The following is a 26507-nucleotide window of genomic DNA, read 5'->3' as shown; positions in this document are numbered from 1 at the left end:
CTCACTTCAGAATCCAAGCAGTAGTGCTTCGCGAAAGTGTGGAGGGAAGACCAAGTTGCCGATCTACAAATATCCTCTACAGGCACACCTCTAGCCAATGCAGAGGTCGAAGACTTAGCTCTAGTTGAATGAGCCCTTATGCCCTCTGGTGGTTCCTTACCGGCCAAAGAGTAGCAGATCTTAATGCAGAGGACGATCCATCTCGACAAAGTCCTCTTATGGACCGCTCTTCCCTTCTTGCAGCCAGCAAAGCCAATAAAGAGCTGGTCATCCATGCGACAGTCTCTAGTTCTGTCCAAATAAAAAAACACCGCCCTCTTGGGGTCAAGGCGGTGTAACCTCTCCTCCTCCTTGGAAGGGTGTGGGGGAGGATAAAAGGTAGGAAGGGTAACGGATTGACCAAGGTGGAAAGGAGTCACCACCTTTGGCAGAAAAGCAGCCCTGGTCCTAAGAACCATTCGATCAGCATGAATGGACAGGAATGGGGGCTTGGAACTAAGAGCTTGAAGCTCACTAACCCTCCTTGCCGAGGCTATTGCAACGAGGAAAACAGTTTTGAAAGTCAGGAGCCTCATGGGACATTTATGAAGAGGCTCAAAAGGAGCACCCATTAAAAATGTCAGAACTAGATTCAAATCCCACTGAGGCACAATAAAAGGTGAAGGAGGGAACTTATTAATGAGGCCCTTCAAAAACCTCAAAACTATAGGAGATTTAAACAGAGAAGGCTGGTCAGGCAAACAGATAAACGCCGACAGCGCTGACAGATAACCCTTTACCGTGGCAACAGCAAGACCCTGCTGCGCTAGGGAAAGGGCAAACTGGAGAACATCAGATAAATGGGCCCTCATAGGGTCTATGGACTTCTCCATGCACCAAACAACAAACTTAGACCGCCTATAAGAATAGATGGACTTAGTGGAGTCACGCCTGGCTGACAAAATGACATCCACCACATCGTGAGGGAGAGAAAAAGACATCAGGTTGCCCCGTTCAATCTCCAGGCATGAAGGTGTAAGTTCTGGAGGTGGGGGTGTAGAACCTGCCCCCCCATCTGAGAGAGGAGATCTGCCCTGCAAGGGAGACGGAGCGGCAGGTGAGAGGAGAGGTGGAGAAGGTCTGAATACCACACCCTTCTTGGCCAATCCGGGGCAATCAATATGACTCAGGCCCGGTCTTGGCGAATTTTCCTCAGAACCCGAGGAATCAAAGGTATGGGAGGAAACGCGTAAAGGAGTTGCGAGCTCCAACTCAACTGAAACGCATCCCCCAAGCCTCCCTGCATCGGAAACTGGAGGCTGCAGAATGACAGGAAGTGAGCATTCTCGTGAGTGGCAAACAGATCCACCCGAGGAGTCCCCCACATCCGAAAGATGTCGAGAACTACCTCTGGATGGAGCCTCCACTCGTGATCGGCAGAGAACTGCCGACTGAGACTGTCTGCACGAACGTTCTGAACTCCGGCCAGATGATTTGCCATCAGACAAATCTGATGGTCCTGAACCCAGGACCAGAGATGCAGAGCCTCTCTGCAGAGACACTGCGACCCTACTCCTCCCGGTTTGTTGATGTACCACATCGCGGTCGTGTTGTCCGTCAGGACTTGAACTGACCGCCCGCGAAGGGAAGGGAGGAAGGCCTTGAGCGCCAGACGTATAGCCCGCAATTCCAGAAGGTTGATGTGAAGCAACCTTTCCTCTGGAGACCAAAGACCTTTGACCTCCAGGTCCCCCAGATGAGCACCCCACCCGAGGGTGGACGCGTCCGCTATTACTGTGGCCACCGATGGAGGAATCTGAAAAGGCTTCCCTTGAGACAGATTGCCTTCCACACTCCACCAAGACAGATCCGCTGGAGTTTCTCTGGAGATCTTCACTGATTCCCTGAGATCTCCGTTGTGCTGATACCACTGCTTGCGGAGGCACCACTGGAGTGCCCTCATGTGCCAGCGTGCATGGTTGACCAACAGGATGCATGAAGCCATCAGACCGAGCAGGCGAAGGACCTTCAGGACTGGAACAACCGCTCCAGGGAAAAACAAAGGACGAGCAGGCGAAGGACCTTCAGGACTGGAACAACCGCTCCAGGGAAAAACAAAGGAATCATCTCCTGAATGTCGCGAATCCTTTGAGGGGGAGGGAATGCGCCACATACAGTAGTGTCCAGTACCGCACCTATGAACAGGTTGCGCTGTGAGGGCACCAGGTGAGACTTGGGTACATTTATCGAAAAACCCAACCTGTGCAACAACTGAGTTGTCTCTTGCAGATGATGGAACACCTTCTCCGGCGACTCCGCTTTGATCAGCCAGTCGTCTAGATACGGAAACACATGTATCCCCGTTCTTCTGAGATGAGCCGCCACCACCGCCATCACCTCGGTGAAGACTCGAGGCGCAGTAGTAAGTCCAAACGGAAGGACCACAAACTGGTAATGTTGTGACCCAACCGTAAAACGGAGATACTTTCTGTGCGACTTCAAGATGGGAATATGAAAATACGCATCCTGCAAGTCGATTGACACCATCCAGTCTTCTTCCAGCAGCGCTTGAAGAACCTGCGCAAGAGTGAGCATCTTGAACCTTTCCTGTTTCAGGTAAAGGTTCAAGATCCTGAGATCCAGGATAGGCCGAAGAATGCCATCTTTCTTGGGGATCAGGAAATACCGGGAGTAGCACCCCCGACCTCTTTCCTGCTCTGGAACCACCTCTATCGCACCTTTTTTGAAAAGAGCCAGGACTTCTTCCTGCAGGCGAAGCAGGTGGTCCTCCGAACAATAACCCTGGCAAGGAGGGTAATTGGGAGGAAATTCCTGGAAAGGAAGTGCATACCCATTCTCTACAAGATTGAGAACCCAAAGATCCGATGTTATTAATTCCCAATCTTGTAGAAAATGAGTAAGCCGACCCCCCACTGGGCCCACATGATCCGGAATGGCGGATCTAGGGCTGCTTTGCTGCGTTGGCTGGGGGTTGGGAAGGAGAGGAGGAGGAGGAGGAGGATTGACGACCTCTAGGGCGGGATCTTTGTCTGCCCCTGTACGACTTGTACAGCGTATTTTGTTGCTGCTGAGGCTGCTGCTGGGAAGGTCTGTAAGAGCGAAAGGAAGATCTTCCAAACCCCCTGAAGCGTCTACCAGTAGATCCCCTGGACTGAAGACCCAAGGACTTTGCTGTGGCCCTACTGTCCTTAAAACGTTCCAAGGCAGCATCAGCCTTCTTGCCAAACAATCCTGAGCCATCAAAAGGCAAGTCCAACAAAGCAGACTGGACGTCCGCAGAGAACTCTGATGACTTAAGCCAGGCAGCCCTCCTGGTGGCCACAGATGAACCCATGACTCTTGCCACCGAATCAGCAGTGTCCAGGCCACTTTGAATTACCTGTCTCGCAGCTGCTTGAGTGTCTGAAATCACCTCCTGAAAATCCTTCCGGTCATCTTCAGGAATTTTCGGAACTAGCTGCTTGACAGAATCCATCAAGGCATGGATATACCTCCCCATCAGGCATGTTGCGTTGGTTGACTTTAAAGCCATACTGGCTGATGAAGACCTTCCTGGGACCCTGATCTTGCTTCCTGAATTCCTTGTCCCCAGGAACCTGTGGGAAAGCTCCAGGAGATTTCTTAGAGCAAGCAGCCTGCACCACCAAACTCTCAGGCAAGGGATGAATCGATAAAAACGCAGGGTCCTCAGGTGCCACTCTGTACCTCCTCGCAACTGTTCTTGAAACTGCAGGAGCAGACAAAGGCTTTTTCCAGACTTCATAGATGGGCTCAGTCAAGGCCTCGTTGAAGGGTAACACAGGCTCAACTACTGACGAGTGAGAGTGAAGAACCTCAGTCAAGATGTTAGGCTTATAGTCAGCATTAGGAAGAGTAATATTCAACAGACTCGCTGCTTTTTTAATAACAGTGTGATAAGGCACCACATCCTTTGATGGCACATTGGAAACTGAAGCCAACTCCCACTCAGGTGACAGTTCAAGCCCACTGGCCTCACACATCTTCAAAAGGATCCTCAGAATCCCGTAACTCTCCTTCAGTATCTGAATATTGATACCTATCCTCTGCCAGAAGTCTGAGCCTTTCTCCGAGACCTTTCCTTCACAACCGAAGCCAACGGGTTCGGAATCGACTCAGACGGCGCCGGAGCCGGCGCCGAACCCGACGTCGGACGAGGCTTCTCAGCTCGAGGTCGGACAGAATCCTGCCTCGGAGTCGTAGGCATCGGCGTCGATGTGACTGGCGTCGACTGAGTCGGCTTCGAGCGCTTCGGCGTCGACGACACCGGAGGTGTCGGAAAATGCCAATGCGGTGGAATAGCCGGCATAAAAGGCATGAAGGGCGCAGGGGCGTAAGCCTGGGGAACACCCAAGTTGAAAGCCATAGGACCCGTGGGACCAACAGGTGCACCAGACGGGAACATTGCCCTAGAATAGACACCAAACATGGCGTTCAGAAACTGAGATGGATCCTGACCTGGAGCTGGAAACTCAGGATAAGATTCTCTGGGTCGTTCCTGAGGAGGCGGAGTCGAGACGACGTCGACCTCTTCAACGAGTCCTGGAACCGGGGTCGACGAACCCGCAGGCACCGGAACCTCGACTTCACCAGCCCCCTGCTCCTCACCTTCATCCTCCTGACCAGAAGGATTGGATGGAACTGGAGAATGGACCTGCTCCTGTGAATCGGGTGAACCTGGTTGTGAAGCCTCACCAACAGAGACATGCTCCGACTCCGAAACCACCACCTCTTTACTCAGGAGCTTGACCTGGGACTTCGGTCTCGAACCAGAGTCTTTTCCGGAGCGATGACGTGACTCATGGCTCCTCTTCTTGTGCTTCTTCCTCGATGACTTCGAAGCGTGAGCTGAAGACGACTCCGAGCGTGACCTCCATCGAGACCTCGACCGACGAGTTCGAGACTTCGAAGATTTCTTTTCCTTCTTACTCTTTAGCTTAGCCACAAGGAGTTTCGCCTCTCTTTCTCTTAACGCCTTCGAAGTCATCTTCTTGCAGCAAGCACAGTCCTCGACATCATGGTCGGAGCTTAAACACCAGACACAGCAGTCATGTGGATCGGTGATAGACATAGTCTTGCCACATTCGCCACAAGCCTTAAAACCAGTCTTCTTCGACGACATCCCGAACAATATAAAGATAAACAGAATAACAGGTAAATAGTAACAAAGTTACTGTAAAGCTACAGTACGATCCCTGAAAACCATTAGCGTCGACGACGCGGAAAAAAGGGAACTGATGTCATCACGCCGGCGTGGGCCTGTTATAGGTGTCGGTGACGTCAGCGGAGTCGCGAGCGGAGCCGTGACTCTGACGTCCGCGTCCACGTCGGCGCAAAGCTACAAAAAGAATTTCCGAATGTTGCTGACGCAAGGGGGATATTCACAAGGTGAGGAATCCACACGGCAGATGTATCTATCAGAAGGATGTGGTGGTGGATATTGTGGCGGTGGTGGATGTTGTGGTGGTGGTGGGTGTGGTAGTATGGAAGGCTGAATACGAGAGGCAGTGAGAGAAAACAAGTTATGGGTGAGGCTGTTTGCTGCCAGTTGCTGCTGCCACTCTCTGATCTCACTAGTCAACCATCCTCCATCTTTGTTATTCCACATGTGCACCATCTTCATACCAATGAATTTGAGGTTATTAAACTTTCTAACATACCACAACTGTAGACCATAAAAATGTGTAATTCCCAAAACCTGCACCACAATATGAATCACGCTGGAAATACACAAAAATACTGGAGCTGACGAAGTGTGCTCAGTGTACGAATATAGATGCCCCTTCTGAAAGCTGCTGTAAAGCTTGCAATACTACTGCTGGTCCCTAGATGGAGTGTTAGGTGGAAAATAGCAGCCGCAATTTTCTTTATTAATTTCACCATCGGACCATAAACTGTATGTAAAGGGGTAGAAATGGAGTTGGAGTCACGAGTTTTACAATTTAAAGTAGTAGTTTGAAATGGCAACGCTACAACTTCTGGAGATGGAGGCAGCACGTTCCGACAGTTTTCAGAGCACAGTAAGAACTGTGAAAGCATGAAATATTCACAGTACAGGATTTGCAATGCAATAGGTCTCGCATGTGGAACAGTTAGAGCTATTGGCATTGTAGACGATAATGTGCACACACACACACCGATTGGGAGGTGCACTGTAGACTGAGTTTTGCTTAAAAACTGGAGCTGACGAAGTGTGCTCAGTGTGTACGAAGATGGATGCTTCTTCTGAAAGCTGCTGTAAAGCTTGCAATACTACTGCTGGTCCCTAGATGGAGTGTTAGGTGGAAAATAGCAGCCACAATAAAAACAAGTCTTTAGAGGAGAGCTGATTAATGCGGTGATGCGAGGCGGCTCGGGGGAGCAAACGGCAAGCACGTGCACGGGCACATGCAGTCGACGTAATCCGCCTGGTGGTTTCAGACCTTGGTTGGTCCTCAATACTCCTTTCTATTTATCACTTACGTGATAGAATAGTCGAGACCTAAAAACACTAAAAGCCCTGGTAGGACCAACACATGGTTGACAGCTGCATTTCCCTGCCAAATACTAATAGAGTGAGCCAAGTAATTGGATTCCTAGTCAAAACCCAAAAGTAAATATTAACACTGTGTTTCGCAATCACAAGTAGTTATTTCTTTCCCATGAGAGTTCTTTCAAGAAAATTTAAGGACACAATATTTGTCGCACACAGAGCTGAAAATGCATTATGAGAGAGGAACACCAGGCAGTAGTAGAAAAGATGGCAACAACAAAATAAACAAAAAAATAGAAGCGGTTTAATCCGGACAACTCATACAGGGAGAAACAAAAGCCTCTTCGCCTGGGCAGAGACGATAAAGTCCAAAGAAGGGGGCATGTGTCTGTAGGTTTAATGAAACAAGCGCCTTGAGAAGTTGGGAAATGTGTGTTCCCCGTGTGAAGCTGGCCAGAGCCGGGGGGAAGTCTTTCTGCCTTTTGGCGGCTAGGCTGTGGAATTCCCTCCCTGCCTATGTTCGCCATTTGGATGGTCTGCTCCCCTTCCATAAGGCCATCAAAACCCTCCTGTTTCCTGCCTAGACTGTGCCGCTGCCTTTGTTCTGCTTTTTGCTTCTAGCGCCAGGACGCCCCTTTGCTGGGGCAGCTGCGCGCTTTATAAAATTACGTTGTTATTATTATTCGGCTCTGGTTGGAGTTATCCACCCCACTGCAAACAATCTCTGGAGGGCCGGGGGAGGGCTGCTGTCTGGCTGTGAGGAGAGAGGTCACATGACGAGAGCCAGAGACACAAAGGGCCGTCCGAGACTCCAAGGAGGGGGGGGAGGGCTGTAAAGGTGCAGGCAGAGGGCACGCTTCTCTCTGCCGCCTGTTTCAGAGTTATGAACTCCGCAGCAGGTGACCAGCTCCATATTTGAATATATCTTCAGCACCAGTCAGGTGTCTGAGAGAATTCAATTGTAGAAATAAAACGTAGGGGGAAGCGGACGAGATGGCTATAAAATGGCAGAGAAATTTGTGTGTTTCTTAATTGACTTCTGTTGCACCCAGGGGCATTTTGTGAGCAAGAGGGAAAAGTAGTAAGCATTCACGGAAAGTAGAAATGTTGCACTTAAGTAGGAAGACCGCGTTGAAAAATATGGAGGGGAGTCCTAAGCAAACTCAAAGATGCTACTCGCCTTCATCCCAAACAAAAGACAAGGCAAAGAGAAACGAAACCAGTGGCCACCCAATTCAGTGCAGTTTGAGTAACTTGAGGGGAAAAGGCGCTATTTTATTAAAAAGCAGTCCCCGCAGCAAGTTCTGTCTAACATTCCAGGAACACACTGCACAAAGCCGGTGTCTCTAAAGTAGGATGCGCAACCCCGTCCTCCCCCTCCCCCGTCCGCACCGTGTCCGTCAAGCTCCAGACCCGGTGACCACCACCTCCCCTCGTCCCGGATGTTCCTTACCTTCAGCCTTCGTCAGATGACCCGCCTCTGATGTGTTGGCAAAACCAAACTCCAAGCTGGCGGGTGAGTGTTTACAGGTGGCTGCAGAATGTGCGGCGCCAGAGCATAACGTGGACACAATCAACCGCCACAACCGGTCTCTACATTCAAATACACCGAGCAGCGGGCTGCGCACAAATCCCGGCACTGGACTCTCGGGAATGGAGCCAGGACGACACAGCTGGCTGACCGGCACCTGCCGCGGGCCTCCCTGCCTCCCTTCCCCGAAGCAAGAGTGCCCCCCGCAATGTTGTTCAAGGGCAGCTCCACGGGCATTTGGCAAATCCTCACTCTTTGTGGCTAGTACAAAATTTATAGCTATTTGTTTTCTAACACTTTCTTTTTATTTTCTTGCCAACAGCTGAGGTGGGTTTGATGCGTAAATAGTTTTCTACAATCCTACACGAGAAATAAACCCCGAATGTAGCCTTTCCAATTACACGTGAAACAGACGGGGCTATTTTAAAGGAAAGCTTGTGCAGCGAGATTTTATTTCTGTGAATTCTGTGGGTTCACGTGCCTGCTGCGGAGATGTGTGTGTGTGTGTGTAAGCTGCTGATCGCAGGGATGACTCGGTCTTTCATGCTCCCAGGGCCCTTCAGAGTTGAGGTCCTTGAAAGGCACAGACGGCAGCTCGGCATGCAGAATCTGATCTTAAAATTTTCGAAGTTGTCCCCAAGGTTGCAAGGTCTTTCATTTATTTCCTCCGTTAATAGCATTTTATTTTAATAGAGATACTCTCAAAGTGTTGTGTTAACACTCCTCGCGGTCACGCAGTGCTTTATAAGCACGTAAAATAAAACAAATACATCTCCATGAGAGCGCTTAAGGCTCGACCCACGGACAGGCGCCGCGCTGGGACAGGCCCACGCTCTGCATTTGCGTTACTATTTTTGGGGTCTGGAAAAGTAAACATTCTACAATTCAAAGACCGTTTGGGGCTTATTTGCAAGCCCCTTGCGCCGTCGATACCTCACTTCTTCCCATGTTAAAAGAGACGCACTGGCCGCGCAGGGGGCTTGTAAATAAGCCTCTTGCCGTTTGGGCGCCTCGCGTCCTCGCTTCTCGGCACTCCGTAGTTCGCCCCGAGATCTTGGAGCTGTAAATGTTGGTGCTACATATGCACTTCGCGCTGACTTTGGTCTTGGGCACTGGGGGGTCGTGCACCCCACTCAATCCCACCACCTGTCCGAGTGCCACGGCCACATCCACGCAGATTCCCGCACACTGACGCCCGCCTTCAATCCTCCACCCGCACCACGACTCCGTGAGCTGCGCCCCGAGCATCCAGCGCCTAGAGGCGGCCGGCAAACAGAACAGTTTGTGTAGAGCATCACAATGGATACAATAGATGAAGCGCTATCTCACATCGTATCTCCTGGGCACGGACGGCACAGGGGCTGAAGATCTCGTCCACCCCGAAAAGGAAGAGGGCGAGTCAGTTATTGAACAGAGGGCGGGGGGCTGGGGGAGGGCGCTCCCTCAGGTGTGGGTGGGTCGAAAAGATACCATGTCCTGCTCTCACCTCACTAATGGGAAGTGTCCATGCAAATAACACCAGATTGTGGAAGACAAAGAGAAATGCATTCTTCACACGCCAAGATCACACACTGAGGGAAAAGGAAGCTGGGACGAGGACACCTGAAGAGGGGCATGGGAGGAAGTGACATTTGCAGGGGGAAGAAGAGATGCCAGCAGTGGTCAGCAGGGAAGACGTGCCCGCAGGATGGCCACAAAGACTAGGGCAACAGTAGAAGGGCAGAGACATGGATTGAAAAACCAGAAATAGGTCATTTTAAAACAATCCTTCAAATGTCAACGCTACCAAAGTAATATCTATTTCTATTGCAACGTCACGCTGCTCAGGGGTCACCAATGCCCCCAGGGGGACGGGGCAGTCACTAACCCTCGCAGGGCACAAGTCCTAAGAAGCGCTCGCCATTTGTCTCTAAGCTCGGTCCTTTTCAGACTGGGCGCCCGGACTTCCTGCTGGCATAAAAGGTTCCTTATATTCTTTATGGGGCCATCTGGATCCATAAAGAAGATACGAAACCTTTTACTTCAGCAGTAAGTCAAGGAATCCAATCTGAAAAGGACGGGTTTAAAGAGAAAGAAGAACGTCACTAGGACTCTTCTCCGATGTCTGGCCACCGTTTAGGAGGCCAGCCAATGGAGAAGAGGGTCGGGGCTTAACCTCGCTAGTGATATGCGCTCTCTCATTAAATCTTTCCAGCGAGACTGCGCATGTGTGCAGCCATCGCAGGCTGAGACCTAAAAAGGGGACATCGCAAATGAATATCTGAATGAAACTTGGTGTAGGAAAGATCACATACATTCAAAACTAGAGCCCACTGGTTGTACCTATTGGGTTTTCACTCACTTAACATTTGGAACCAAACACATTCAGTAAAAGAATGATCAAATCCTCACCTGAACTCTGGAGAAGGGCTCGATAACTCGGATGAGATTCTGTTCCAATAAATTATCGTAGAGTTTGGCCAAGTGCGTGTTGATGATAGGATCATCCCTGAGCTCCCCTTTGTAATCGGTCAGTGCCTGTGAAGAATGGCAGTGGGGCAGAGAAAGAAAAGAAGATATCAAGACCATCCAAAAAGTCCTTCCCATGTGCAACAACTCCAGTGCATGTACTGATTGACTTGGGTCCTTCATCCATAAACTAATGTTTTCTTATCACTTTAGAATTCATTACAAGATAGCTGGCATGTGGCAATATTGGGAATATTCGATTAACAATATGGGCTGGTATCTACACTAGTTTCCGTTTTTTGGCGGCCCTGGTTTGCGCCCTGTGGGAAAGTGAGGTGCGGAATGGAGGAATGGGAGGAGCGGGAACAAGGAAGCAAAGTTGAAAGCTCCTGGCAAAAGTGTCATTTCCCAGCAGCAACATTACAGCTCGGGAGGAGGGGAGGAAAGGAATAATGAAGAGGGAGCTTTGAGAGAAGGGATTAATCAGTGCTGGTTCCAACCCTGCTGGCCACTCCAAGAGTGCTCCCAGCCTTGCAGGAAAAACCTAAGACTGCTTGGGGCTTTTTGAATTAAGTGAGCAGTTTCTCCTGTTACTTATAGCTCAGTCACAATTCTTGTAGCGGTGATGAATAAGTTACTAACCCTCTGTAATGACTTATCTGATAGAGACAGGATCTAGCCACAGATTCCTTACCTTTCATTATCCCCAGGTGCCAGACTGGATCCGGAAACTTTTCTACAGCAGTACCTCTGTACATTGATAGATTAAGTCCTATGACTCTGTAGCAACATCGTCCACCGGATGAGACATCAACAGATTACATTCAAGCCCTCCCTGCTGTCAGTTTCTTTGGTGACTACTTTCCGCACTAAAATTTGGAGAATCTTATAGAAACTGCTTGGAAACAGACTGTCAAAAAATAATTTTATTTTTGTAACTCATTTGTTATATTATGTGCTTTTGACTTGATTGCAAAAGAATGTCAAAAGGGATCTGGGGATGTAAAGGACAGTTCGCAGAGCAGGGAGGAGGGTGGGTCGGTAAGGAATCTGCAGCTAGATATTATCTCTCCCAGATAAGGCGTTACCGAAGGTAAGTAACATTCATTTTATAGGGACATCTATGCCAGATTCCTTACCTTTGAAATACGAACCCAAGCAATATAATCCCCGGAGGGTCTGTGAACTAGTCCATGAAAGGACTAGGACTAGGACTAGCCAGCCTTTATAAGACAGAGAGCAGCTGTTGGAAAGGTAGGTGAGGGAGCAGACACCATGAAAAATATCATAGAAAATCTGGGAAAAGACACCCATTGCAGAACAAAAAGGATGGGTTGAAGGAACACTTCAGATCATTACAGCACCATAGATCACCCTCAATGGTAACCAGAACATTAGCAGACAGGGCCGAAAGCTAAGGATAATTGCTAATATCACCGAGCTCAGGCTCCCTGCCAAAGATGCAAAAAGCACCACCCAAAGCCATTAGAAAGCATGGCAAACAACAAGGCTGGCCATAGAAAATCTGCAGCCAAAAGCAACACTCCCAGAGAAGAGCGAGCCCTGTGGTACCATGCAACAGAGAACCATAGAGGAGCAATGTTTGCGACTGCAAAGCAACAAACAAGTGAAGACACTGTGGGGACAGGAGGAAAAATACAGCAACGCAAGCAAAAATGCGCTCCCTCCTAGACAGGTTGCAATACAGGACTGTCTATAGAAATACCAATAAGATGTAGGACTACAGACAACAGAATAATATATATGGACATATATGTATAATATATAAATTACATAGAAATGCACCATACACACTGTGTAAAATATACCCAAGAAGGATACATAGAAATGTGCACAGCAGTGAACATTGCCCGAGATGTGATAGCGGTGGGCCAGCAACAGCCATAGGGTACCACAAAAGAATCTCAGAAAAAGAAAAGCAAAAGGACATAAAACACTACCAACTGAATGGCGACAATCAGGCAGCTGAGAGATGACCGAAAGGGAAAACAGCAGGGAAAAACAACCTAGAATAGAGCAATGAAGATTCTAAATCTCAGAAGAAAATTATTTGCAATGCAATAGGTCTCGCATTTGTGAAAGTCAGAGCTTTTGGTGTTGAAAAAGACAATGTTTTATGCTTTTTTGTATGCAGTGGTCCCAGCTCAATATGGACGGAGCTTAAAATAACGAAAAAGCTAAATGTTAATACAACAAGTAAATATTCACGTTGGATGTTGGTTTTAAACAGGTCTTGTTTTTGGGCAAATCAATTAATCTCCCTGTGCCAAATTGTAAGCGGAATAGTGCTTTGGATGGGCCGATATGGTGCAGACTGGGCAAGATAAGGCAATTACATATTAGAAACCACCACTTCTGAACAGCCAGTAGGGCTGGAGATGTGAGATATGCAGCATCTTAAAAGGGTTGGGATGAAGCCAATTGTATACTAGTGAAATATTAATTAAAAATCAGCATTTGTGGGGCATGGCTTGCAGCCACCGAAGATGGCCCACTCTAGGCGAGCAGCGCTAACAGTCGGCTATTACTCACCCACATCCATACTTATCCTGAGCAACCACTGCAGCCATCGGTGTAGGAGGACATCGGAAGTTGGTGGAGTCCAATAGAGCCCTGAAGAGACCCCCCCCGGAGCACTTTAACGCTCGTTTTCTGTGCTGTGATCCATCTTGCCGGCACGGCAAAATGCAGCCAGCATGAGGGCCGAAGATAGCGGGCCCGAGACCGGAGAGCTGTGTGCTGTGCGGAGGGTGTTCTCTGCTGACCTCCGTGAGTGATGGTTTCGGCGGTGTGGGAGACGCCGCGGACCGTGAGCTCCGTGTGGTCCTGTTGCTGCCTGAGGAGAGTGCGGCATCGGCCGAAGTGCACCCAGCAGTAGAGCCCCGTCTGTGTGGTCCCCTGGTGACGCGTCCCCTGCCTAAGTTTCTGTGAAGGGCAATCGGGACCGGAATCTGCCCGGACCAAAGACTTTGTGGGCCCAGGCAGCAAGTGTCGGGCGCAGGCCCGGGAGCATGTGCCCTCCAGATTAGCGGGGGGCAGGACGGGCCACGGATCCGTTGCGGCTCGCCTTGCGGCCTCCTGCTTCCAGCGGACTTATCAAGGACGGGGGGCCTGTGAGGTGGTGTGGCGGGGATTTGCACACTGTGTGCATTAATAAGAGCGTGCCGATAGGCCTATGTGAGGAGAGAGCAGATCACGCGGTTGACAGTGTCGCGTTCTAATCTAGGACCCCGATCAATACTGTGACCTTATGCCCCTATACAGCTATAAACCATTTGTACCCCTATAATGGCATAAACGATCAAGAGTGATATTTCAGAAACTCGTCTCTGGCCTAACACGATCAGAGCCACATTTCAGAAATCTCTTCCTCTGCAGCTCATTAGAGCAAATGACACAGCAGAAGCCACTATCTAAGATTCCTAGATTACACTCCGAGTTCTTCAACAAGATAAAACTCAGCAACCTGGGAAAACCCCACTTGCTATGTTTTGATTAGTAATAGAACTCTAATGAGCACTGAGAGACGATCACTACCTAGTGACATCTTTATTGACGTCTTATGTCCAAAAACTTACGTCAAACAAGGCACCTTTTAGGTATAAATATTACCAACGTTGCCTTATGCAAACGCTGCCTCAACGACATCGATGATAGCAATGGTGTGGTGAACATAGGAGCAGAACAGCTGTCCCCTGCAGAACCCAGCAGATGCAAGCTGCTCACGGACGCTGCCCCTCCTCCTCCTTGACGCGCTGAGAGAGACGCTGTCTTTTCTCCTGCCAAGAAAATCCAGCTCCGGCGTTTCCAGCCTACTCTTGCGAGTGACTGGGATATCGAGTCCTGGAAGGAGATACAAGACCTCCAACATTCTATTTCAGAGGTATGGTGTTGACTAAACCCTTAGAGAGAATTCTTGAAGCAAACTTTGGCAAAACCAACTTAACTAAAACTGCTACTTACTTACTCCCTTCCAAGTATTAGGCTTAGGTCAGGTACACTGGGGTAGGCGTAGTTAGAAGCACCAGTTGAGTACGTGAGACAAATGTATATATAAATGTATATATTTATTCATTTTAACCATTGTATGGCTAAGAAACCATATCAATGCTTTCACAGTATTATTTCGCAATCCTCATTTTACTGTACGCACTTTTTATAATACCTAGTCTTGCAATTGTGGCAATTCATTTCTCTTGCACGAGAAGAAAGACTGTTCAATAAATACCTTTTTATTGAAAGCGCCCGTCTCTCTATTCTCTGCATCTTGGTGAAAGTAATCTGCACAACTGACTGAGTAAAATAACTGTCTATTGTTTCACACGACTCTAGAGATTGACTCTTATTCTAAGGAGCAAAGTTGTCATGTTTATGCGGTTGTTGGAAAACAGGGAAGCTGATCACTTCCTATTCAGTCAAGAAAGTTTCCAGTGACCTCTGAGCTAGTTGGTAACAAACCCAATTAAGTTTAGCATAGTCAGTAGAGACCTGGAAGACCGCACTTCTACGTCTATACTGCTGTTTATGTTATTCCAATGCGCAGGGCCTATTGGGAAAATAGGAACTACACTACACCAGTGTGAGACCAACAAAGGACCTTAGGAGATCAGCTTGGACTGGCTTGGGAGCAGTCGCCCCGGATCTGTGATCAAGGGTGAGGGCGCCCCCCGGGGGTCTGCACACCGGGAGTGCACTAATTGGGACGCTACAGCGAGTTTCTTCAGTGAGGAGGGTGCAGTCCTTGTGAAGTGGTAAGATAGACTTACAAGGGAGCTTCGGAGATCAGCTCAGACTGGCATGAGCAGCGTCACGATAGACCTGAGAGTAGCGGTGGAAGCGATCCCCCGGGATTGGTGCGCGGAGATGGGGCCGCGGGCGCCCCGTATATCGCACAGACAAGGCCTGCTCATTTAGATATGGGCCGCAACAAGCCGCCAGGACAGAGCCAGACCAGCCACATAGACAAGTACACTGCGGCCATGGGGAGAGGTGATGGGCCTACATCGGGCAGCCAATAAGGGGAGCTAGTTGACAGTGATCCGGACCGGTCGCTTAGAGACTTCATGGGGGCCATCAGAGATCTGCGCAGAACCCTGGAGCCCAAGTTGGACTCCGTGACTGAGGAATTCAACCTCCTACGTGCCGACTTCCGGAAGATGTCCGAGAAGGTGGCGGTGGCGGAGACCGGTATTGGCAGTCTCCAGTCCAAAACAAAGAGGCTTGAGGAGCAAGTGGCCGCCCTAATGAAAAATCAGACGGAGATCTATGCCCGGCTTGAGGACAAAGAGGGGCGGGCCAGGCATCACAACATCCGCATAGTGGGGGTCCCGGAAGGCATGGAGGGGCTATCCACAGACTGGTTTGTGGAGGACTGGATTCTTAACCACCTGGAGCCGAAGCGTCTATCAAATATCTTCTCGGTCTAAAGAGCCCACTGTACGCTGGGGGGGAAACCTAGGCCTGGGGCACCCCCACGTTTTATCATTGTCCAGATCTTGAACTACCGAGATCGTGATGCCATATTACAGGTGTCTAGGGTAGCTGGGGATCTCCAGCTTGACAATGCTACCATCCGATTTTTCCCGGACTTTACTCTTCATGTGCAGAGGCAACGCAGATCCTTTGAAGGGGTAAAGAGGGCAGTCTGAGAACAAGGTGTGGAATACATGATGCTCTTTCCGGCCCGTCTGAAGATCCTGGACGGAAGCAAGTCTTACTTTTTTGAATCACCGGAGGCCAACGACTGGCTGGAGGGATGGCGTACAGTGGGCAAGTCTGGAGGCACACGCAGATCAGAACAGCGCCCTCCAGGACGAGAGAGACAGAGGAAGTGGACAGACGTGCTTCAGAAAGTCAGGGAAGTGTTCAGAATGGATCCAGGTCATGAGAGTCGGCCGTGTGATTTGTCCGGAGAGACCGAATGACCAGCGGGGTCCCCTGGGACTGACAGCTGCATATGGCTGCCCTTGGAAGCCATGAGTCATTGGACCCTGGGGTCTATGTTGGGCTTGACGTCAATCCTCGGCCACAGTTCTCATAGTCGATCTGTTACTGTTTGAGGGGGGGAGAAGGGGCTAGTGGGTTTGATGGTGTGTTGCTTGACTGCTTCTATTGTAATGGGTTGGACTTCCGTCAGATATGGATACCATCTTTTGCTGACTGCTAGCCCACGCTTTTTTCAGGTTGATATGGGATGAATGGGACGACAGGCACTCTGCATGTTTGGAAAGTGGGAGGTTGGGGACCCACCACGCAGGAAGGGGGGAGCTGGCTGGGGGGAGGGGGGGGGGGTTAAAGTGGGGGTACGTTCTGCTCATTATCATTATTGTATTTTTGCATGTGGGGGTGGGACGGAAGGAGAGCAACGTGGCGCCGATAAGCAGAGGTGTGGGAGGCAAGATCTACAGGATGGGGGACCAGACAAGCATTAAAATATGGATGTGGAATGTGAATGGGTTAGGCAACAAGATTAAGCGCACACTGATGCTACAATATCTGAAGAGACACTCCCCTGAGGTGTTCCTGCTCCAGGAGACACATTTGCAGGTTAACAGGTGTAGGGCCCTTGACAGATTTGGGTACAAAATGGTGACAGGTTTGGGGTTTACATCGGGCTCCAGGGGGATGGGCATTTTAATCTGCAACTCTGTGCCGACAGTAGTCTCCCGCACATGGACTGATGAAACTGGCTGTATGGTAGCGGCAGCCGGTAGGTGGTAAGGGCGGAACATAGTTCTGGGCTCTCGCTATATTCCACCAGGTCTTCACTCGGCTGGGGTCCTTCCCGACTGAACTTCAATGGGGTACCCTCCTGTTGGGTGGGGACGTAAAGGCTGTGATGAACGCTGATTTGGACCGGTCGGGAAGGGGGCGGGGATCCAGGGGGAGCATGGGCTGCAGGACTTCGTTTCAGCCCTGGGATTGAGTGACATTTGGCATACGCACCATCCTTCGCAGCGACACTACACCTTCTACTCAGCAAGACAGGGCTCCTTTTCCCACCTGGATCACTTCTCCTCGCGTACTGATCAACTGGGCGATTATGTAAAATCTCATATCCTGGCCCGGGGTATTTCAGAACATTCCTCGGTCGGTGTTACGCTCAAGGGCCAGGTGACGTACAGGGCATCCTTGCAGAGATTGATCCATGGTGACTTCGGGACTATATCATAGGTGATAAGCTCTTGGAGAGTTCAGAGTTGTACTTTACTGAGAACAGGGGCGCGGTGAACTCTAATATTCTTTGGGAGGCTTTTAAGATGTTGCTGAGGGGGCAGGCTCAGGCCCTGATTGGGGCCAAAAGAAAGCAGAGTCTTTTTAGATCACTCAATTGGAGGATGAGATAGGGAATGAGAAGCTGGGATTGAGCCGTCCGACGATCTCCGGCATTCATTGGCACTTAAGCAGAAGGAGCTCAAGGCCCTGGCTGAGAGCGAAGTGTGCGCTTATTCAATTACCACCCAACATAGGCTCTATGACTTGGGGGATAAGGCCCTCAAGCTCCTGGCGTGGCTCTAGCGGCGCGACAGGGAGCTCTAATGGGTGGCTAAAGTAAGGGACAAGGCAGGCTCATTAGCCTCACGTAGTACAGATATAGCGGAAGCCTTCGCGTCCTACTATGAAGAGGTTTATACCCCGGTCAACACCCGTTCGGAACAAGACTGCAGAATTTTTACGGGATTTCACGCTGCCTACCCTATCCCAATAACAAAGAGACTGTCTGGAGGTAGACCTTACAGGGCGCGACATAAGAAAGGCCCTTAATTCCCTCCAGTCTGGAAAGGTGCAGGGGCCGAACGGGCTGCAGGTGGAGCTCTTCAAGCGCCAGGCCAACATTGTTAACGACCCTCTCCTCCAGATGTATCTTGAGGCGCGGGAAATAGGACGGCTTTCACCTGACCAAAGGGAGGCCACGATAGTCGTGATTCACAAAGCAGGGAAGCCTGCTGATCAATGCTCGTCCTATCGCCCAATCTCGTTACTTAACATTGAGGCAAAGGTCCTAGCGAAGGCATTAGCAGACAGACTGTTAGTGGTCCTGCCCGACTTGGTCCACGTTGATCAGTCTGAGTTTATGCAGCGTAGGAGCACACAACACAATTTACGCCGCCTCTATGGCGTGCTATATATGACTGAGGATTTGGGTTCCGCCCAGACGGCACTGATGTATCGAGTGGCCCTATTTATTCATGGTGCTTCAGCGACTGGGGTTCAGTACGAAGTTCTGCAGCTGGGTGCAGCTTTTATATGAGCAACCGGTGGCAAGAGTGCGAGTCAATGGTGCAGTGTCCAGGTTCTTTCCCCTGAGGAGGGGCACGAGACAGGGGTGCCCTTTGCCCCCCCCCCCTAATTTGCACTAGCCCTGGAGCCGTTGGCTCACTGGATAAGGAGGGACGTGTCGTTTTGGGGCTTGGCGTTGAACGATGACTGGGAGTAGCGCATTTCCTTATATGCGGACGATATTGTACTGTATATGGCCAGGAAGTACCAGTCGATAGCCCGGGCCCTGCACCTTTTTGAATTCTTTGGCAGCTATTCTGGCAACACCATTAATTAGGCAAAGTCAGTAATCTTTCCCCTCTCAGAATCTCCCCCGCGGATTCCGACCGGGTGTCCCGCTTCCAGCGCCTTACATGGCTTGGGGTATACATCACGAGGGACAGGGCGGAGTTCTTCGCCAGGAATATAGGACTGCAATTGGCGAGCCTCTGTACGGACGTCGACCATTGGAGGAAGCTGCTGCTCTCCCTCATGGGCCGGGAAGCATTGTTTAAGATGCTGGCTCTGCCACGTTAGCTCTACATCCTGCAAAACTCACCATACTTGATTCCCCAAAAAATATTTGCTCGAATACAACAAGCTCAGTGGACACTCCTCTGGGATGGGGCAACCCTAGGATAGCACTCCGCAAGTTGACAAGAGTTTACGATAGGGGGCTGGCCCTCCCAGACATCAAGCTTTATTACTGGGCATCGTAGTTGCAAGTGGTGAATGATTGGGTTTACACGGATGAGTCCGAACTGGCGAATAGAGTAGACCGGCTGATTATGCCAGCTGGCAGTTGTGAACCGCTTCTCTATGCTCGTAGGCCAGGGAAAGATTGGCCGTCTCACAAAGGGGTGGTGGTCCAGTGTTGGAGGGAGGCGAATAGATTCTTGGGATGGTCCGGTTCCTTGACTGTAGAACCCCCTTGTGGCATGGAGATCTACTAAAGGAGGTGTCCCATTTGACTGGGTTCAGAGGTTGGAAGCTTATAGGCATTGAATACTTGGGGGATTTCTGGAGGGGGGGATGCCCCACGATCCTTTGCCTATCTTCAACAAGAATACGATCTTCACGACTCACAACATTACCACTACATATGCCTTTCCCATGCCCTGCAGGCCCACATTAAACATGGTTTGTCAATCCCGGAGTACTCTCTTTTGGAGGATAGGTTGCTCCTGAATCAGATACTAGAGAAACCCACCTCTACAATATATCGCAAACTCATCAATAATATGCCGGATCCGCTGACGTCATTGAGGGCACGGTGGGTGGAAAACATAAGCGAATTAGAGGGCGACGACTGGCAGGACGCCCTACAAAGCACACGAGAGATAGCTATACGGTGCAGGTTCCGTTTGCTGCAGCTTAAGATCTTGCACTGGGTGTACTACCCCCGCACTCACCTCTTCGCCTGGGGGCGCAGTGGGTCGGCCATCTGTGCACAGGGGTGCCAGATGGAGGGCACCTATCATATCTTATGGGACTGCCCGGAGATCGTGACTTTTTGGACTAAGGTGGTTGACTATGTCAGCCGTGGTGGGCTCCCTGCTGGTCCAGCTTGAACCCAGATGGCTACTGCTGATTCGGCAGGATTCGGATTGGACTAGATATAAGGAAATATGGCTGACATTGGCGGCAGGTGTGGCCAAAAGAAACATTGCAAGGGGCTCGGGTTCGCCGACGCCGCCACAATGGGACCAATGGGTGCGTGACCTGGACTGGTGTCAAAGGGCCGAGGAAACTATTTATAAAAGCAGGGGATGCACTAAGAAATGGCAGAAAATTTGGGGGCCATGGAGGAAGTACAGAGAGACGGAGTGGGGATCAGGAGTGTGATGCCAATTATTGCTTGCCTTACCTGTACCATTGGAGATTCTATGCTGTACTGTAGACTGCGATTCTACCACATGCACCATCATGATTACCCTGTTTTGTTCGATGATATGAGCAATGTTAATAAAAAGATTTGTAAAAAAAAAACTAATAAGCATATTGCAGGTTAGGTAGAGCTGGGGATGTCGCAGGCAACTATAAGGCTGGGACAGAATAAATTGTGGTGTAAGAGTCAGAGCAGCTGATGCTGGAACTTTGGAATTCAGTTTTAGTGTTGGCTTAAAATATTGTTATTTTGGGCAAATTATTTAATCTCCCTGTGCCCACCATAATTAAATGTATCCTTGTGGAGGGTAACTGGTGCTTATCTAATGCGCTCCAATACCTTGTGTGCAAGTATACGGGATATAAAACTGCATAACATTTTTTAGATGTAGGGCTAACATGAACTTATCACGCATTTACATATAATACTTAGCATATCGCAAATGCCAATAAACAAGTGAATCACAGTCAATTGAAATCAGAATGATGCTTCTAAGCTAAAACCTGGTTAACCTCAAACCACAAATTTTCTATAAAATATGAAGAATTTAAAAGCAACGGTGAAAAGGTCTTGCCGAGTGTTATTTTTGAAGACAGAAAGCAATTCAATAACCAGGCCAACAGGTGCATGGAATTCCAGCTAAACACAGGCTGAGTTTAAACTGTGAAAAAAAGAAATGAAAAAGAATCGCTCCAGGATATAAAACTGCCAAAAAAGTAAACGTAGGTCTAAATAGGAACAGGCACTTTTAAAATATTTACATGTAATACGCTATGTCTCACAAGGGTGCAGTAAAACGTGTGAATTACGATCAATTGTAAGTAGAATGATGCTTTTAAGCAAAGGCCTTGTTATCCCAAAAATATTCATTTTCTTGATAAGAGAAATAACGGTCAGTACAGCCCCTCCAGAGGCGCACACAATAAGGGGGTAGAATCCTTAGGCGGGGTGGGGTGTACTTATAGCAGTGCAGGCCTGGCTCTGGGGCCTTCTCAGGCAGATTCCAAGGGGCCAACACAGAATCCTCAAATAGGGAACCGTTGGGTCACTGCTTCGGGATGGTCGCTGACCTGGCATTTTGGTTGTTGGGGCCTCCTCCCTGCTCCATGGTGAAATATTCGGACAGACTTGTCTAATTAGTTCAGCAGCTCTGTGCTTCTCTGGCGAGAGGCAGGTAAACCTCACAAAATAACTGGAGCAACATGTCATTTCTGGCGCACTAATACTGCAAAGCGTAAGAGGGTGTCACCCAAGTGAGAAACTTAAAACCATCCTATCCTGGTGGGACCTATCACATAGGTCGTCACGCTCCTCTCTGCCCCATGGTTAGATGGCGAGATCAGGGCAGACTCGTCTAATGAGTTCAGCAGCTCTGCGCTGCTCTCAGGCGGGTGAAACCCGCAGAATAGATGGGCATGCCCCATCTCTCCAGCTGTACTGAGATCGAAAGTAAAAAACAAGCTGTCTGCATTGCGTAAAGGCAGCTGCTTATTTAGATTTGCATTGCGCCTTCACTTTAACAATAGCTGCCGCCCCACACAGCACTCGTGTGATGGGGCGGAAGCTATTGTTAAAGTGAAAATGCAATTGCAAAAATAAACACGCAGCCGCCATTGCCAAAGTTGGCTGAAAAAACATAGGGCTTACAGACTAATGAAGGAGACCATGTAACGCCACAAGTAAAGGATCCAGTCCTGATGGGCTGTCACAAAAGAGGACAGGGCGGTAACAAGGAGAAAGTAAGAGGCCTCATATTGAATCGGAAGCCAGCATTTATCAAAGGCAATGACACCAGCCAATGAAAAATATGGTAGAGTCTTCCACAGCAGTTCCACAACAAACCCTACTACAGCATGCCCCGCAGAGCGAGCAGCACATGCACTGCAATGCTAGGCTGGACCTAAAAACAGACAGAAAAGAGGGGAGGGCTGGTTGAAGCTGCAGAGAAAGACAGAATAATAAGTGTTGGAATACCAACACCACAAGTGGGGGTTCACAATCAACAGATCAGTAGACTAACTGAAGTAACAGAGTGGCAGCACACACAGCATAACAAGTGCTGTGGCAACAACAAAAGTGTTCATAGGAGACAGGAGCCATAAAAGGGTCAGAATGTTAAACAGAAAATCAGTAAGAAACTCATAGTATACCATGACTACGGAGGAAAAAGACCTTCTCTTCTTCCAGTGTTAGAAAAGGGAGGAAGAGAAAATTCCATGAGCAAAAGTGTCCACAGGACTACTTGTATCCAGCCAACTGTTCCCGACACATCAAAAGAGAGGATCTCGGTTACCAAAAAGCATTATTTTCCCATTCATAAGTCTAAGGGATAACGAACCCCCCCAAGGAGTTTTTTTTATCCTCGCTCACGAGCAGGGAAGGGAAGGAAAGTCCCCAGAAGAATCAGAAAGGAGAACCAAACATCCGTATGAACCAACCCAGGAAAAGGTGTCAAGGAACACACATTAGAGAAAAACAACCAGTTCAGTAAATAAATGTTGGTGTTGGTATTGGAAGAGTCATGGAAATATTTCCAACAAAGTACAAAAACATTGCCCAAAAGCAAAAAGCAATAGCAGCTTAGTGCAGGAAAGAAGCAGAGTAAAAAGAGACCATGCGGTGGCATAGAAGCAAAAGTCGGCAGAGTAGACCACACATGCCATGAAATGTAAAAAAGAACATCCACAAGGAACCTTGAGCGAAACAGAAATGACAAGACTCAATGTGAAATCCCCTGTAAGGGGTACCAAAGTGCCAGAAACATATGAAGGAATGCCCGTAGGGAATACAGACGATGTACCCTGGAGGTCAGGGACAAAGGCAACAGTGCATCCGCACAAGACGAGCAGAATAACTCAAAGGAACACTGGTAGAAAAAAAACAAAATGACACCTTGCATCAACATGAGTGAAAGCCAAAAGGGCCATAAAATAAAATGTGCCTCAATAACAGGGACAATAACTAGTCTGACAGGTCAGGAAGAAATAAATACCTGCAGGACACATGAGCACCTCACCAGGTGCCACTCAGAAGAAGAGTGAAAGAAAAAGCCAATGGCACTCCAAAATGGCTCATACATAAAAGAGAAACCAGGTGACCATACCCTGTACAAGCTCAGTACAGGGGAAAAAGAGGAGCGTGCAGTATAGCAAGCAGGGTTAGGATTTGCTCCAAACAGACTATCCTGAAAACAGTGTACGGCAGAGTCAACTTGAGCTCCAAACAGATGTTGACCATCGAAAGGCATGTCCACCAAGGTGGATTGAACAGCTTCTGAAAAACCAAAGGTATGTAGCCAGGCACGCCGGTGAAGAGCAAACGAAAGAGCCACGGCTCACCCGAAAGATTGTAGTATTCATGCCACAGCAAATCAGCCGACAGACATCCTGAAGCAGCTGGGTTAGAGCACAACAGGTGTCATCAGGGACAGAGGGGAGAAGGCGCAAGACCGAACCCCACAACACGCAAAAAAAAATTAGACCAGAACGCAAGCAGTAATAAGAGACCGCAAAGCAGAACTGGTAACAGAAAAGTCATATCGACGGGGGCGTGGCTAGCAGCCGAAGATGGCGGCAGCATAGAAGGCGAGCTCCACGGTTGAAGCGGCCTCCTCGACGATCCGACCACTGATCCGTCACACAAATATCTCCTACGGGAAAGGATCGACGCCCAGGACCGGGCGGCACAAATCGAAACAATCGGAACGAAAATCCGAAATCGGGAAGTACAGTTCCGAGAGACGCCCGTGCGGGCAGCAGAGAAGGGCTACAGCCGGGCCGCAGACTGAAGCGGCGAGCCGACAGGAAGTGCTACAATCAGGGCGAGACAACACCGGAAGCGCCCGCTCGTGGACGAGCTAGTGCCGCAGGAAGGAACAGCGGAACAGCGCCATCGCCGAACTTGAGGGGCTGGGGTCCGGAGGACCAAACATCCTGATCGGTAGTTCCGTGGTGGTTCAGAAGCTCCCAGCGAACATACGGAAGCAAAAATCCCTGCGACCTCCGGGCCGAGGCCGCCATCTTGGACACGGAGCACGGGTGAGCCCGGGGTGCGACACAGCGAAAAGACCGCGCTCCCCGAGAGCCGACAGTTTTGGTGGACAACAGAACTCATCCTACAGACCCCTGCTGCCCGGTGAAAAAGTGTGCAAAATCTGTCGCATAGTGGCGCGACCGGAGGCGGAGGCAAGCAGGCGCATATCCGGACTCAACCACCACGCAGGCCCCAGGGCACAGACTCAACCTCTCGGGGCCCCGTACCCCCTCATGCAACGATATGCTCCGAGATAATCGGTCCGTAGAGGCATTGTACTAAGACTAGGACCTACATACAGAGATTGGGCGGCGACTTGTGCTTAGCAGGAAGTGCGAGCCGCTTCCGCGACAGACTTGGTGGCACGGAGGGGAGCAAACCCCATCGGTCAGTGGCCCTTGAGATCGATCGGCCCAACTTCGGTGAGCGTAAAGTGAACAGAAGGCCGCCGCAGGGGTTTCACCTTAACGGTCGCAACACCATTCGGGAACTGATTTCATAACGAGCGACCTCTGCGGACCGCAGCGGAAGGGACCGCCAGGATGGCCTGTAAAGGGCCGAAAAGCGGAGCGGCGCAAGCCCGACTTGAAAGATATGCCTACGATAAGTCTACCTCCTCCCCGCCAGACGCGAAACAGCAGGCGGGCAAAACCGCGGACACAGCGGCAGGCAAAAAAGCGACCTTGGACGACGTGATGCGGGCCCTCACCCAGGTACAGGCAACAGTGGGATCGATCTCAGCAGAAATAACTCTCATACGTGCAGACTTCCATAAAATGACAGAAAAAGTGAATGCAATGGAAGTAGTGACCAAATCGTTGGTGGAAGATGTCTCCGAACTGCAGATAAGTGTGGAGCGGATCACAAAAAAAAACAAGGAGCTGCGGGACAAGCTGGATGACCAGGAAGGGCGCTCAAGATGGAACAACATTCGTATCATAGGGGTTCCGGATTTGGAGGACACAAGGGCGATGGACCTGTATGTTGAAGATTTGATCACGCAAAGCCTTCAGCCCAAGGGTCTCTCCGCTTTCTTTACAGTGGAAAGAGCGCACCGAGTTCCCGGGGGACGCCCGAAAACCGGGGCTAAACCAAGGCCGATCATTGCTCAGCCCTTCAATTTCAGAGACAGGGATGCGATCCTACAGGCAGCAAGAACTTCACCCCCCATCAGAATACAAAACTCCACTCTGGCATTCTTCCCTGACTATACGGCGGAAGTCGCACGTAGAAGGAGAACTTTTTTCGAAGTAAAAAAAGAACGAGGGAGATTCCCTACTCGATGCTTTTTCCAGCCAGACTGAGGATAGTGGCGGATAATAAAACATGGTTCTTCGACACTCCGGAGGCAGCTCAGGATTGGCTGGAGGGATGGAGACCAGCAGGCCTGCCTCGCCGTTCCAACAGGTCGAACAAGCATCGCAATAACGGACCCCGAACGGGATCCCAGTCATCTGGGGGAGAAGCAGACTCACACTCACCTCTGAACGACGTACCAGAAACAGAAGACAATGAAGACCAATGACTTCCCGATGCGGCCTACCTGGGCCAATTGTGTCGCTGACCGGGGGTGCTGCCATGGACACTGGGCAGAGATCCTCCGTGGTTAAGGAGGGGGGCCACCGACTCCGGAGAGTCCTTCACGCCGGCGAGCAAGTACTGTGTTTTGGGTTGGGATCAGGCACTCTGCTGAGTTGGGGGGGGTGGGCAGTTTTAGGTCCGTTTAGCAGGGGGGCAGGGTGAGGGGGTGTTGGGGGGGCGGGAGGTTTTGCATTGTTTAAATTGTTCTACCGGTCAAGATTGGAACTATATGGTACACACCAACCGAAAGGCGACGC

General features: G+C 49.9%; 1 protein-coding gene across 1 annotated transcript in view; it reads right to left on the bottom strand.

Moving 5' to 3' along the window:
• Positions 1 to 26507, bottom strand: part of PSMD11 (proteasome 26S subunit, non-ATPase 11) — a 413573-nt gene that overhangs the window by 139839 nt on the left and 247227 nt on the right. The window contains exon 10 of the mRNA XM_086923842.1: positions 10413 to 10538. Coding sequence (XP_086779968.1) covers positions 10413 to 10538 — 126 coding nt within the window. The remainder of the gene's footprint in view (positions 1 to 10412; positions 10539 to 26507) is intronic.

The sequence above is a fragment of the Lissotriton vulgaris genome, chromosome 5 (genome assembly GCF_964263255.1).
Source record: "Lissotriton vulgaris chromosome 5, aLisVul1.2, whole genome shotgun sequence".
Taxonomy (NCBI): Eukaryota; Metazoa; Chordata; class Amphibia; order Caudata; family Salamandridae; genus Lissotriton; species Lissotriton vulgaris.
Note: the sequence above shows the minus strand (reverse complement) of the source record. Positions and strands in the feature narration are given on the sequence as shown.